Genomic DNA, 13625 nt, shown 5'->3' with positions numbered 1-13625 from the left:
TCCTCTGTGCATCTATCTAGCTATCTATCTTTCTATCTATCTCTGTATCCTCCTCTGTGCATCTATCTATCTCCGTCTCCTCTTCTGTGCATCTATCTATATCTCTATCTCTCTCTCCTCCTCTGTGCATCTCTCTATCTCTCTATCTCTCTCTCTCCTCCTCTGTGCATCTCTCTATCTCTCTCTCCTCCTCTGTGCATCTCTCTTTCTCTCTATCCCTATTTCCTCCTCTGTGCATTTATCTATCTCTCTATCCATATCTCCTCCTCTGTGCATCTCTCTTTCCCTATCTCCTCCTTTGTGCATCTCTCTATCTCTATCTCCTCCTCTGTGCAGCTCTCTAGCTCTATCTCAATCTCTATCTTTCTTTCTCTCTTCTTCCTGTGTGTGTGTGTGTGTGTGTGTGTGTGTGTGTTCCTTACCTAATGGCTCAGTACGGGAAGCTGACGTCAAAGAGGGAACGGTCTAGCCTCATCCGCGGAGTGGTCTCGTTCTAACTCGTCCCTCCCAGCCAGAAGTCAGCGGTCATCTCTGTTGGGTTAGGTAAGGTTGGGGTTACGTTGGTGTAGGATGACCAATGATAGTCTGTGCAGGGTACTGTAACTTCCTTTGCTTTTCCTAATATTTCAACCAGTAAATCACACAAAACGTAAATAATATTACAAAAAATACAAATAAATAAATAAATAAATATATATATATATATATATATATATATATATATATATATATATATATATATATATATATATATACAATTTTGTGACATACACACATTCAAGACAAACACGCGTAATACATTAAACCGCCCCGAGCCACACACGTGCGAACAACGGAACAGTCACGGTTCACGCTGGACAATTACCATTATTGTGACTCACGATACTGTTTGGTTGTGTTGTGTTGTGTTAAGTTGGGTTTCATTTGGTTAGCTTCACTGGGTTGGGTTAGGTTGGCTTATACAGAAACGTTAGAATGAAATAGAAAATTACTAAACAAATAAATAAACACACCCACACACACACACACACACACACACACACACACACACAAAAAAAAAAAAAAAACAATCAAACAAACACACTGCCAAACACATATCTTATGTACTACGTACATCACTAAAACACACACACACACACACACACACACACACACACACACACACACACACACACACACACACACACTTCGTGTATCACACTACGCATAATCATACATGCTTACATAGGTGAACATCACACACACACACACACACACACACACACACAGTGAACCCTCCTACGTCACCTCATCAAACACAGAGCATGTCAGAACGTAGGATGGGCCAGCCGTGAGAACGTTACCTAACCTAACCTAACACATACCTGACCTGATCTAACCCTGACATAACCTTTAGAACAGTAATAGTAGTAGTAGTAGTAGTAGTAGTAGTAGTAGTAGTAGTAGAGAGAGAGAGAGAGAGAGAGAGAGAGAGAGAGAGAGAGAGAGAGAGAGAGAGAGAGAGAGAGAGAGAGAGAGAGAGAGAGAGAGAGAGAGAGAGAGAGAGAGAGAGAGAGAGAGAGAGAGAGAGAGAGAGAGAGAGAGAGAGAGAGAGAGAGAGAGAGAGACAGACAGACGGACAGACACAGACAGACAGACAGACAAACAAACAAACAAACAAACAGACAGACAGACAGACAGACAGACAGAGAAAACAGACAGACAGAAACCGAGAGAGACAGAGACAGACACAGACAGACAGACAGAACCCAAACAAACTTTAACACGAAAACAATAGAGTAAAAACAATAACAACAACAACTATATAAGAGTTAACCAGTACCTTCAATCATTCATAGCTTATTCTTGTACACTCTTTTACTCCCTCTCTGCTTCTGTATTTCCATCTTCCTACGACTTAAATTCTTTTAAGAGGGAGGTTTTAAGACATTTGTCACTAACTTTTAAATAACTCTTATTTTCTTAAGGGAACAGGCAATCCAGTCGATTTAAAAAAAAAATTTTGTTGCCCTTGGCCAATTACCCCTCTTGCATATAAAAACACCAAAATAACAACAATAACAACAAGCACCACACCTCTACACACTCACATTTCCAGGGTAGAACACGGAGATACAAGCCTGCCCGACCTTAATGAACAGCTGCGGGCATTCAGCGTGGTGCAAGGTGTAGCTAACCTGCGCCGTGAATTCATTGCCCATATTCTCCGCCACGTCCAGCTCAGTCTGCCTGTCTGACCTGCACACAAAATGCGTACTCACTGATGAAGGACATTTGCTATAAGGCCCCATTGACACTGAGATGGCCTGTTCAGAGCCTGAAAACTTACTAAAAACACCTTGTAGAGACCAAAATCACTCATCCACACACCCAAAACCCTCTCAACACACCTAAATCTCTTAAAAACTCAATAACACCTAACACACTAGGAACACAATGCAACAGCTAAACATGCCTCCAAAACCTACATATCACCATGATACCCAGGTTCTAGGTGGTTACACCCAAGATGAGCTTGGGTGGTGATATGGGCCCTAATATGGGGACCACTATAAATAAAATTGCCTACGCCACTAATGGGCGGAAGCTGAACAGCGCTTTCCATACACTCTTCAAGTGTGCCTACAGGCGCTATAGGCCTTACCGTAAAAAAACAAAATAAACAAAAAAAAACTCAAAACTAGCACACAAAGCTAGAAACACCCAATATATACTCATATCACCCCCACACACACCCAAAGACCTCTAAGACACACCTAAAATCCCCCATTTTCACTTGGCGAGTATATTAGCACATGTCATGGAGTCTGATCTATCTTTTGAGGCATTCTGCAGCAAGCTAGACCGTGAAACAGAAACGTGAGCAAACAAAATAAAGAAAAAAAGGGTTTTGTTCAACAACACCAAATACCATTTCAAAGTCAAAGGTATGTCTGAAGGCAGTACCTGTGTATAGTATGAATGATTGATAACTATCTATTACTAAATCTATTATTAATGAGATACTATACCTGTACAAATAGCACATGGTGATTTATTGGTTATTGTGACATCTTTATTTTCTTTATCGTGCTTTGCTATGGTTATTTGTCAAAGCAGGAAATATTAAATTGTATCTAGATAATTTTACAGCGAGTGTTGACAGCTCCCGCGGACCAAAGAATCGAGTTACTTTAAAGGTAGACTATATTATTTCTTTTATTCTCTATTTCTATCGCCTGATATAGGTACGTGTATTTCTGACAAAAAAACAAGGGCGAAAGAATAAGTAAAGGAATATATACATTTTTCTATCTATTTACATACGAATTTATTTACTTATCTATCTGCCTACCTATCCATCGATCTATTTATCTATCTGTCCATTTATATATCTATAAACCCATAAAATTTCCCGCTTATCTATCTATCTTCACACAAGCATGTAAATACCATCACTACCACCACCACCATCGCTGCTAGTAGCCGCACCTTCCCACCTTCGCCATCATGAACGGGAGTGTGTCAGTGATAGGTGAGGGACACAACGGCTTTATCTACTGCATCGCCAACCTTCGCCTTCCGTGTCATGTCAACGGGACGGACCCTGACGACACATCCCTCCCGACCTACACGTCTCTAGACTCACGTAGCACGGGCGTGGGTGTGGGTGGAGGCGTGGGTGAGATATGCGTGGTGTCAGGACAGAGAGAGAGAGAGAGAGAGAGAGAGAGAGAGAGAGAGAGAGAGAGGGGGCTTATAGAGCAGAGGTGCGTACCGCTGTCAGATGTTGTGGGGCCGTCACCTGTAGCCTCTCATGAGTTATTGCCGGGGGAGACAGCAATTGCCTAATCTGCCTCAGCAACACCAGGTGATTGGCAGCATCGGGTTTTCCTACAACTTGTTATCACCCAACAAGTAACAGGTGCGCGGCGGTGACGGGTTATAAACAAGCCCGCCCTGGTGCTCGGAGCTCCCTCCTCACCAGGCTGCACCACAGAGAACATGGGTAAAGGCACTACAGCATGCGCCGGAATGCTTGAACGTCTGTTGGTTTCATTAGAAATACTTTCAAGAGACAGAAAGATTATTGCACGTGTTTTAGCAGATTTGCGTACAGTTTAAGTGTCAGGTTCCTTTTTAAACTATCATTGAAATTATGAAGACATCCTCGAAAACTCCAGTAACTTTCACATCAGTCTATTAATAATCGTACAAGCATCTAATCGTTTTGGAGTTATACTTGATCTGTGAGTATATTCTTATTCCTCAGTCATTCTTATCATACGTAATGAATATCCCCAAGGCGGCCAAGTAACTCTGTCAGTGGTGGTGGTGGTGGTGTTGCTGTCGTCGCTACTGGGGACATCGGCGATGGCTAAAAGAACTCCCTGGCTAACACCGAAAGGCACCCAGCTATCAAGAGCAGCCATGTTGCGGGAACGTCTGCATCACCCTGTTGTGGGACCTGAGGACAACCTGCCGACGGAGCGAGGTGCTGCAGGTAAGGAATGAATGAATATACTATGCACGAATTGAAATATTATGAATACTAGCAAGAACAAAACCACGTGGCACAATACAATACAGATGGTAAACTTTAATCCGTAAAGCATATATTTCTAACACACACACACACACACACACACACACACACACACACACACACACTTACCATATAGCTAATTACTAGCAAAACTCAAGCCTATGACTATAACTTAACGTGTGTTGTGGCAGCGGCGTCTGCAGTGTGCCTGGAGTGTCAGCTGGCGGTAGTGGTGCTGCAAGAGGAGCTAGCGGCAGGGATGAACGTGACGGGCTTAGTGGTGGAGGGCATCGCGATGTGCTCTACGGCCCTTGGTTACACTCTTGTCTTCTGTGAGGGTTTCGTTCCTATGATTATGGTGAGTTGATTGGCGCACACACACACACACACACACTCTCTCTCTCTCTCTCTCTCTCTCTCTCTCTCTCTCTCTCTCTCTCTCTCTCTCTCTCTCTCTCTCTCTCTCTCTCTCTCTCTCTCTATTCTTCGCTTTTCATTTCTCCTTCACTTCATTTATTTATTTATTTATTTATTTTTTTTTTTTTTGCTTTTACCACATCATCTTCATACTAATCGGCATAATTTCAACTTCCATAACAATTGAAAACCTTGTACATACTGGATAATTCCTATATTTTTTTATTTTTAGTTATCAATAGAGACGTTTAGGATTACGAAAAACGAATAAAAAGTGTAACCGTCATTAGCAGGTACCGGATTAGTGAATCATTCTACTTCTCATCCCACATTCACCCTTACTTTTACTTCACACTCCTACACGTCCCTCCCCAGCCGATTATCCATCACATCCTGACGACGACTACGGTGACGCCCAAAGATGCCTGCGGAGAACTGTTCACTTACATGGGCTGCACCACCGACGACCCGAAGAGGGAGTGGTCAGTCGCTATTCAGGGAGAGAAGCCTGCGGTGGTTCCCGTCACTCCTCCCGAGGTGAGAGAGAGAGAGAGAGAGAGAGAGAGAGAGAGAGAACGAACGGTGGGGTAGAAGTGGTGTATGTCCGTAATTCAAAGGGACACTGCCTTACGTCTCCTGCCACCATTTCAAGAGAGGTTTCAAGACGCTTCTATAACTTTGCATACTTCTATCTTTGCATTTTTTGGTTTATAGCAGCTTCAGTGGACTTTTTTTCAATCAGTTTATTGTTGTTTTTGTTATTATTAGACGAAAACACCCTTACATAACAGTAAAACACAATAAAAGTGTCCTCTGTCAGCCTGACGCTCCCCGGATGAAAGTTCTGCACCTGGCTGACATACACATGGATCCTTACTACCGCCCTGGCACTAACGCCGCCTGCCCCGATGACTTGTGCTGCAGGGAGGAGTCAGGTGTGTGTGTGTGTGTGTGTGTGTGTAAAAAGTGTGTGTGTGTGTGTGTGTGTGTGTTTCACTGTTTGATCTGCTGCAGTCTCTGACGAGACAGCCAGACGTTACCCTACGGAACGAGCTCAGAGCTCATTATTTCCGATCTTCGGATAGGCCTGAGACCAGGCACACACCACACACCGGGACAACAAGGTCACAACTCCTCGATTTACATCCCGTACCTACTCACTGCTAGGTGAACAGGGGCTACACGTGAAAGGAGACACACCCAAATATCTCCACCCGGCCGGGGAATCGAACCCCGGTCCTCTGGCTTGTGAAGCCAGCGCTCTAGCCACTGAGTGTGTGTGTGTAATTCACTGTTTGATCTGCTGCAGTCTATGACGAGACAGCCAGACGTTACCCTACGGAACGAGCTCAGAGCTCATTATTTCCGATCTTGGGATAGGTCTGAGACCAGGCACACACCACGCACCGGGACAACAAGATCACAACTCCTCGATTTTTACATCCCGTACCTACTCACTGCTAGGTGAACAGGGGCTACACGTGAAAGGAGACACACCCAAATATCTCCACCCGGCCAGGGAATCGAACCCCAGTCATCTGGCTTGTGAAGCCAGCGCTCTAACCACTGAGCTACCGGGCCGTGTGTGTGTGTGTAATTCACCACGGTCGCCTGCTAGTCATCCAGCCAGCCTTTACTCAACGGAAAGAGCTTAGAGGTCATAGACCGATCTTCGGGTACGACTGAGAGAGACCACACCACACGCCACACACCGGGACAGCGAGGCTGCAACCCCTCGAATTACATCCCGTACCTAAATGCTGCTAGGTGAACGTAGACTATACTATTATATTAAGAGGCTCGCCCATTTGCCTCGCCGCGACCGGGATTCTAACCCGTGCCTTTTCGGTTGTATGCTAAACACTACATTACGCGGTGTGTGTTCACCACGGTCGTCTGCTGGTCACCCAGCCGACCTCAGAGCTCATAGACCAATCTTCGGGTAGGACTGAGATCACAACACACTCCACACCGGGAAAGCCGAGCGTGCTAACCACTACACTACGCGGTGTGTGTGTGTGTGTGTGTGTGTGTGTGTGTGTGTGTGTGTGTGTGTGTGTGTGTGTGTGTGTGTGTGTGTGTGTGTGTGTGTTTAGATAGCTGAGTAGAGATATTTCTTGACATCATTTTAGACTTTCAATGTATATTTTTCCTGTACTTATGATTTGGTGATCAAATTATAACATCAACAACAACTACTACTACTACTACTACTACTACTACTACTACTGTGCATGTTTTTTATCCTGCAGGAGTAGCTGAGACCCCCGAAGCGGAAGCATGGTATTGGGGCGACTACAGGCACTGCGGCACTCCCCCTTATATGCTGGAAGATCTGTTTATCCACGCCTCCACCACGCACCCGGTGAGGAGCCTGCCAGTATACTCACTTTCTTCCTTCCCTGACAGTTCCTTTCTTTTTATTTTTTTTGTATAACACGGTCCCTTCCCATCCTCATTTTTTCTTCTTACTCTTACTCACTTTTGTTTTTCTCATACTCTCCTCTCTTCAGCCCCATTAATTTCTTAGATTACCTTTTCTTCATCTTCCTCACACTATTCCTTCCGTCTCTCACCTTTCTCCTCCTTTCTCTCCTCACTCTTTTCCTTCCCTCTCTCATATTTCCACTCCTTTCTCTCCCTCATACTTTTCCCTCTCTTATAGTTCCTTCTTTTGTTCACTTTCCTACCTTTCCCTCATACTGTTTCTTCCCTTTTCTTTTTCGCTCCCTTCTTTCTATTCCCTTCCATTATTCGCCTCCTACCTTCTCTCAAACTCCCTTTTCTTTTTTTTTTTACACTGTTATCTCCTTTTCTAATATTACTAATTTATTTCCTCACCCTCTCTCCTCTCAAGCATTTCCCTTTCTTTCCTTTACATTCTCTACCTTCTGTCCCTCACAACCTCTTTCTTGTCTCCCTCTTTATTAGGACATAGACTACATAGTGTGGACAGGCGATGCAGTGCCGCATAACGAATGGTCCACCTCACCAGAGTACAACATAGAGATCGTGCGTGAAGTAAACAACATGATCCAGAAATACTTCCCCAATGCTCCAGTGTTCCCCGTCGTTGGCAATCACGAGATGAGTCCGCTTGACCAGTGAGTGAACGGCGAAGTGATGGGAAGTGCACTGGGTGTTGGTGAATGATATGGTGATGCATGAGTGATGATTTATGGATTGGTCTTGTGAGAATTGGTATTATTTACTAAGTTTTGTTTGAGCGAAATTACCTTGATTGACTCGTGTTACATGAATTCAACCAATCATTCAATCAAGTCAATCAAGACACACACAAGGTGTGTGCGGTGAAAGTATCAAATACCTGCAGTGCTCCTTTCACTCAGCCACCGAAAGGACATGAGAAGAGGTCGCCAGGCCAAAAAGAGTACAGTGATATAATACACGTCATGTCTGTATCCATTTTTATTCAACAAATTTAGGAAGCCGTGTTCAGAAACACTTTGTTCTTGCACCAAAAAAAAATTTTAAATCAAGGAGACCATCAACCGGGTTCTTATGAGCATTTCTTTGGTTAATTATGTTGAATTCTTGTTAATCTGTTACTAGAATCATAGAAATACTTTTAGATCCCCGGGTAACTTCAACTAGTTTTTGAAAGTAAAGTGGAGCAATAGCATAAAAGTGGTTTGAAAAAATGTTATACCATTGTAGATATCCCGAGCCAGGCAGCGTACCCGAGCAATTCGCCGCTGACTGGCTATACGAGGGGTTGGCGAGTCAATGGAGCAGCCTCGTGCCGGACCTCGATCTCACCACCGTCAAGCACGCCGCCTACTACTCCGTGCTGCTGCGGCCAGGCTTCAGAATTATATCTTTCAACTCCATGTTTGGCTACTCTAGCAATATGTAAGTTAAGCGATGATTGTGTATATATGAATAGATCTCTCTCTCTCTCTCTCTCTCTCTCTCTCTCTCTCTCTCTCTCTCTCTCTCTCTCTCTCTCTCTCTCTCTCTCTCTCTCTCTCTCTCTGCTCCATAATTTTCCCTAGTGTTACGCCCTTCCTCATCATTTTCTCTCATATTAATGGTCCTGTATTGGTTCTCATTATTCTCACACCTCTGTTCCACTCTCATCGACACTGCTTGTCTCATTCTTTCTCTCCTCCCTGCACCATGGTTGCTTCAGGTGGCTGGTGGCAAACTCCAAGGACCCAGCCTCTGAGTTAGCGTGGCTGGAAGGGGAGCTGAACAAGGCAGAGGCGGCAGGAGAGCTTGTGCATCTTCTCGGCCACGTGCCTCCAGGTATCCTAGTGGCGGAGCGAACCTGGTCCCGCGAGTACAACAGGATCATCGTCAGGTGAGTGTTAAAAGTTGAATCGTTCGTCTCTAGTAGTGTAAAACCGTCGCCAAACTTGTATGCTCTGGTTGAAAGGGTTCTCTCGGCTTGAATGACCTCAGCTTTCGGTTGGAAATGTGTTTTGTATTTAGGTTTTCCTTCAGTTCGATTGACTTAGGCTTTCCTCTTGGTTAGAAGTGTGTGTTCTCCATTCCTTCCTTCCATAACGCACAGGTACGAAAACATCATCCGCGGACAGTTCTTCGGCCACACCCACTATGACGAGTTCGAGGTGTTTCATGACGGCGAGAGACCGATAAGTGTGGCTTACATCGCCCCCAGCCAGACCCCGTGGTTCGACCTTAACCCGGCCTACCGCATCTACCATATTGACGGAGATCGACCCGACTCGACCAGGGTAAGTGCTGTGATATGAAGAGTTGATTGTGGTGTCTCCTTGTAGCTCTGTTAAAATGTAATGGGCCAGGCGGAGATGGATTGGTGAGATAGTGACATAGTGTGGAAGGAAACATAAATAACCAGATATCGTACAGTCATCCCTACTGGTTGGTTTTCTTTGATGATACTAAAGGAAGACTATTTTCTTTCCTCCGTTGCAGACTGTTCTTGACCACGAGACTTATGTGATGAACCTGACCGAAGCACACGAGACGGAGACTGCCCGTTGGTACCAACTGTATAGCGCCCGCGAGCTGTACGGGATGGAAAGCCTCGCGCCACAAGAATGGCAGAGTCTGGTCGAGAGGATGGCAGTGGACCGCGACCTCTTCAACCTCTACATTGAGTGAGTCTTGTGTCACAGTGCAGGCTTCATACGATGCTCGAAACATCGGGTCAGGGTATTGCTAAGAGTCGGGAGGGAAGATACATAACCAAAGAAACGATAGAAAGGAGAGAACAAGAGAGTGACTAGTAATGGAATCTATGTGAAATATGTGGTGTCTTTTTAGTGACGAAGGTGAAATGCTGGAATAACTGCAAACGGAAGGGAAAGAAAAGGTTTATCTGAAGCAACAGTCACTCATATGGTCTTATATAATGTTCATGATCTTCGTTGTGTATACATGTGACATAAATGATTCTAAAGATTTTTCTTTACCCGAGCCCTGCGAAACTCAATACCAATGAGCTTGTAGGAGCCTTCACTCTTTCTATAAACTAACATGTAACATAATCTAGAAGTACTAAAGGATACATTTTTTAACTAATTTTCTCTCTCTCTCTCTCTCTCTCAAGGAACTTCGTGAGCGGCGGTGACCCGTACCTGGAGTTGGGCTGTGACGACCTTTGTTACGAGCAGCGGCTGTGCGATATGGTCACCTCCAACAGGAACAACCTCGACCACTGCAGCGCCATCCTGAAGCGCAAGAGGCGATCCTGAGAGGTTTCACGGGATGCTTTATGGAGATATGGAACGGGTGTCGAGAAAATCTTATGATATACATGAATCATTTGAAATCGCGCGGAAATATATATCTACTCTTCTAATCTGAAAAAAAAAGACTTCTCCGATACTTCCGTGGTAGTGCTATCGTCTGATCGAGTTGTGCTAGTGCGGTGAGTGTGTTGAATATTTTAACGGAAGACAGACAGCCTACTGGTACTTACTGAAGTGTTCCTAATGAGTTATACTATCTAGTACGAAGTTGGAGACGTTAGATTTTAAAGATGAAAGATAAATTCCATCAGAGGTTCAGAATATTCATAGCTTTACTCCAAATAACAATATGTAGTAGTGTAAATCTTTCTTTGTCTTAATAAAACATAAGTAATAAAGATTTAGCCTTTTTTTCTACCATCTGCCTGTTGGAGCACGTGGGAGGTCTGTATTACGTAACTGTCGAAGTGAACAAGATAATTTAAGCAATACGCTAGTGATGTATAGCCGAAGTAAGTGAATTTCTCAGTTGTATGTGTGAAAAGGTAAGATGTAAGGCAGGTGGTATTATATCAGTGAGTCTGGCGAGAGAGAGAGAGAGAGAGAGAGAGAGAGAGAGAGAGAGAGAGAGAGAGAGAGAGAGAGAGAGAGACTTTAATATCTGTACAGTATGTACTCGCTTCCCAGGGTCCGTATTTTGAAACACTGCTCGTTTATAAGTACGGTTTTCAAATGTCACATAGATAATCAGACGGGTTCTCATCTGAGTTTTCCCACGGATGAAGAATTTGAGTTAAGCTGTCACTGTAATCATGAGAGTGGCCTTCAAAACCCCCTACTGACATCCACTACCACCTGTTGAAAATAAAGATAAAACTCGAAAGTGTTTAGAAGTGGTATCTCAGTTGCGAATCCCGTTCCCGTACCTTTTCTCTATTGTACGTTCTGCCTCTTCTCGCCTCTGTTAACTGTTCACCTCTCTAAAGCAAGAATTAACTAGTATTCTTAATTATTCATCCTTTTTTTCTGATAAACTGTGGAATTCTCCGCCTGCTTCTGTATTTCCTCCTGCCTAAGATTTGAGCTTTTTCTAGAAGGGTTTCAAAACACTAATCCTCCAAATTTGGATGTTACTACTAACGTTTCTTTTTTGGAGTGGCTCTTCATTCTCTCTCTCTCTCTCTCTCTCTCTCTCTCTCTCTCTCTCTCTCTCTCTCTCTCTCTCTCTCTCTCAACCCGTTATCAGCAATTGTTATTTTTTACGTGATAGTGTTTCGTTTCATTATTAATGGGAAAAGTGGCAAGGTTACATAATTCATCCTGTGTTTAATAGTGAACAGACCTATTTCTCTTGATGAACGAATGGATGAGTAGATGAACATGTGAAGAACGGATTAAGGAGAGAGTAAGGAAGCTATGAAACGGTGACGAAAAAGAACTTATGGAAAGGGAAAAAGGAAGACCAGAAGATTCTAATGAATGAATAAATAAAGAGAGGAAGAAAAGCAAAGGGAAGAAAAAAGAAGGAATGAAAGACAAGAAAAAATAATGAATGGGAGAAAGAAAGAAATAAAGAAAAGCATGATAGAGGAAGAATGAAAGGCGGACAATGAATTCTACGGCAGGGAAAGAGCAAATCGTAATACACAAGAAGAGAAAAAGAGAGAGAAGGAAGTATGGAGACAAGAAACCAAGAACAGTAGTGATGGCAAGTGGCAACATTCTGCAAGGAAGTACATATCAAAGCTTTCTGTTGCGTGTCCCTCAGGGTGTTGGCTGTGATTCGAGACGTGACCTCAGGTAGGGACCGGAACCCCTGGGGAAGAAGAGCGAGTCCCGCCGCCCAGGGTCTCGCGGGATCAATAGATGGGTCGCCATGGTGATCACGCCGCCCCACCACCTGCAAGCGTGCGCAGGAACCAAGTACGCTTACTAATCTCCTTGGTGATCCACAATTTGATGTACGAATCAGTTTACAGTATTGACGAAAAGCGATAAAAATTATACGATTATGTTTCCGCCACGCAGACTGGATGAGGAACGCAAAAGTTAATTGTTTACTTGACGATAGCTGGCAGTGACAAGCCGTAGAATCGTCGGCCATATTGTACAGAGCCAGTGAGCCTCCCACCTGCTGATATCACGGTGAGTTGTTGATATTCTCCTCTTTGGACGCTCTCCCTTGCCCTTAAATACCTCTCATTCTGTATGGGTAATACTGTAATGTGTACGTGGTAACGAAACAAAGCGAAGGCGAGAGGGTTTCGAAGTGTAGGAGACGACAGGCGCCGGTGTTATGGTGATAAGAGTAACAGCTGTTGCTTCTGCTGGCCTGTCTGCCTGCCTGCTTGTCCGCGTCCCGTGTTTCTCCTTAACACTGTATGTGAACCGATGCTCTATTTGTGTTGTAATATTTATAACTGCAAGGGTAATCATGTCAGCTGTCCGCTCCCTCCCTCCCTCCTCTTTAACGTCAAATGCACTTGTATAGAAAACCAATTTTGATCCCAACAGATAAAAATACTACTGTTATGTTTAATTCATTTCACTATCACTCCATTCTCTTTCTTATCCCCCTAACTCTCCTTCCTTCACTATTTCTTCTCCTTAAACTGGTGAACGTTTTACCTGACCCATCGAGTTCAAAATTAAAATGTGAAGCGATACGGTGTTAGATTTCCAAGCATATAGTTAAGGGAAAAAATCTAGGAAAAAAATCTAGGTTATCTTATCAGAGCGAAAGAGATGATAAGGATTATTCAGTGTGTGTTGCCGACGAACATTTCTCTCACCTTATCACTAAATGGGTGGAAACTTACCGTCATGCTACCCGTTCCCTCTGGCCTTAAGGAAAAACACTGCCTTTTATGAACCACTGGAATCACACTTTGCACTTATTTTTTTTCCTTTTGATGCCTAATTGATATCTTATGGTGACAAGAGTATGTTTTGAGATTTAAGATTGCTTCACCTTCAGGTTT

At 43.8% G+C, this 13625-nt stretch overlaps 2 protein-coding genes and 1 long non-coding RNA gene across 6 annotated transcripts in view; 2 read left to right on the top strand and 1 right to left on the bottom strand.

The window, feature by feature from the left end:
• The first annotated feature begins 3902 nt into the window (after nt 1-3902).
• LOC123504234 (sphingomyelin phosphodiesterase-like) lies at nt 3903-11044 on the top strand. Of its 2 annotated transcripts, none has more exons than XM_045254607.1 (12): nt 3903-3988; nt 4286-4483; nt 4729-4883; nt 5318-5479; nt 5763-5877; nt 7195-7307; nt 7874-8046; nt 8621-8815; nt 9096-9266; nt 9480-9663; nt 9866-10050; nt 10503-11044. In XM_045254607.1, exons 1-12 carry the CDS (start codon nt 3985-3987, stop codon nt 10645-10647), a joined length of 1800 nt encoding a protein of 599 aa, XP_045110542.1. In that variant the 5' UTR covers nt 3903-3984; the 3' UTR covers nt 10648-11044. The 2 variants fall into 2 exon arrangements, with proteins under 2 accessions (XP_045110542.1, XP_045110539.1); XM_045254604.1 differs by having other exon boundaries at nt 3904-3988; nt 4717-4883.
• Nucleotides 8887-13625, bottom strand: part of LOC123504237 — a 14450-nt gene continuing 9711 nt past the window's right edge. The window contains exon 2 of the long non-coding RNA XR_006674768.1: nt 8887-8940. This is a non-coding gene — a long non-coding RNA (uncharacterized LOC123504237). The remainder of the gene's footprint in view (nt 8941-13625) is intronic.
• LOC123504235 overlaps nt 12659-13625 on the top strand; it is a 10219-nt gene continuing 9252 nt past the window's right edge. The window contains exon 1 of one of the 3 annotated variants that reach the window (XM_045254609.1): nt 12659-12789. The gene's annotated coding sequence lies outside the window, so the exon portion shown is untranslated. The remainder of the gene's footprint in view (nt 12790-13625) is intronic. The other 2 variants (XM_045254610.1, XM_045254608.1) reach the window with 2 other exon arrangements.

This window comes from Portunus trituberculatus, chromosome 15 (genome assembly GCF_017591435.1).
Source record: "Portunus trituberculatus isolate SZX2019 chromosome 15, ASM1759143v1, whole genome shotgun sequence".
Lineage (NCBI taxonomy): Eukaryota > Metazoa > Arthropoda > Malacostraca > Decapoda > Portunidae > Portunus > Portunus trituberculatus.
Note: the sequence above shows the minus strand (reverse complement) of the source record. Positions and strands in the feature narration are given on the sequence as shown.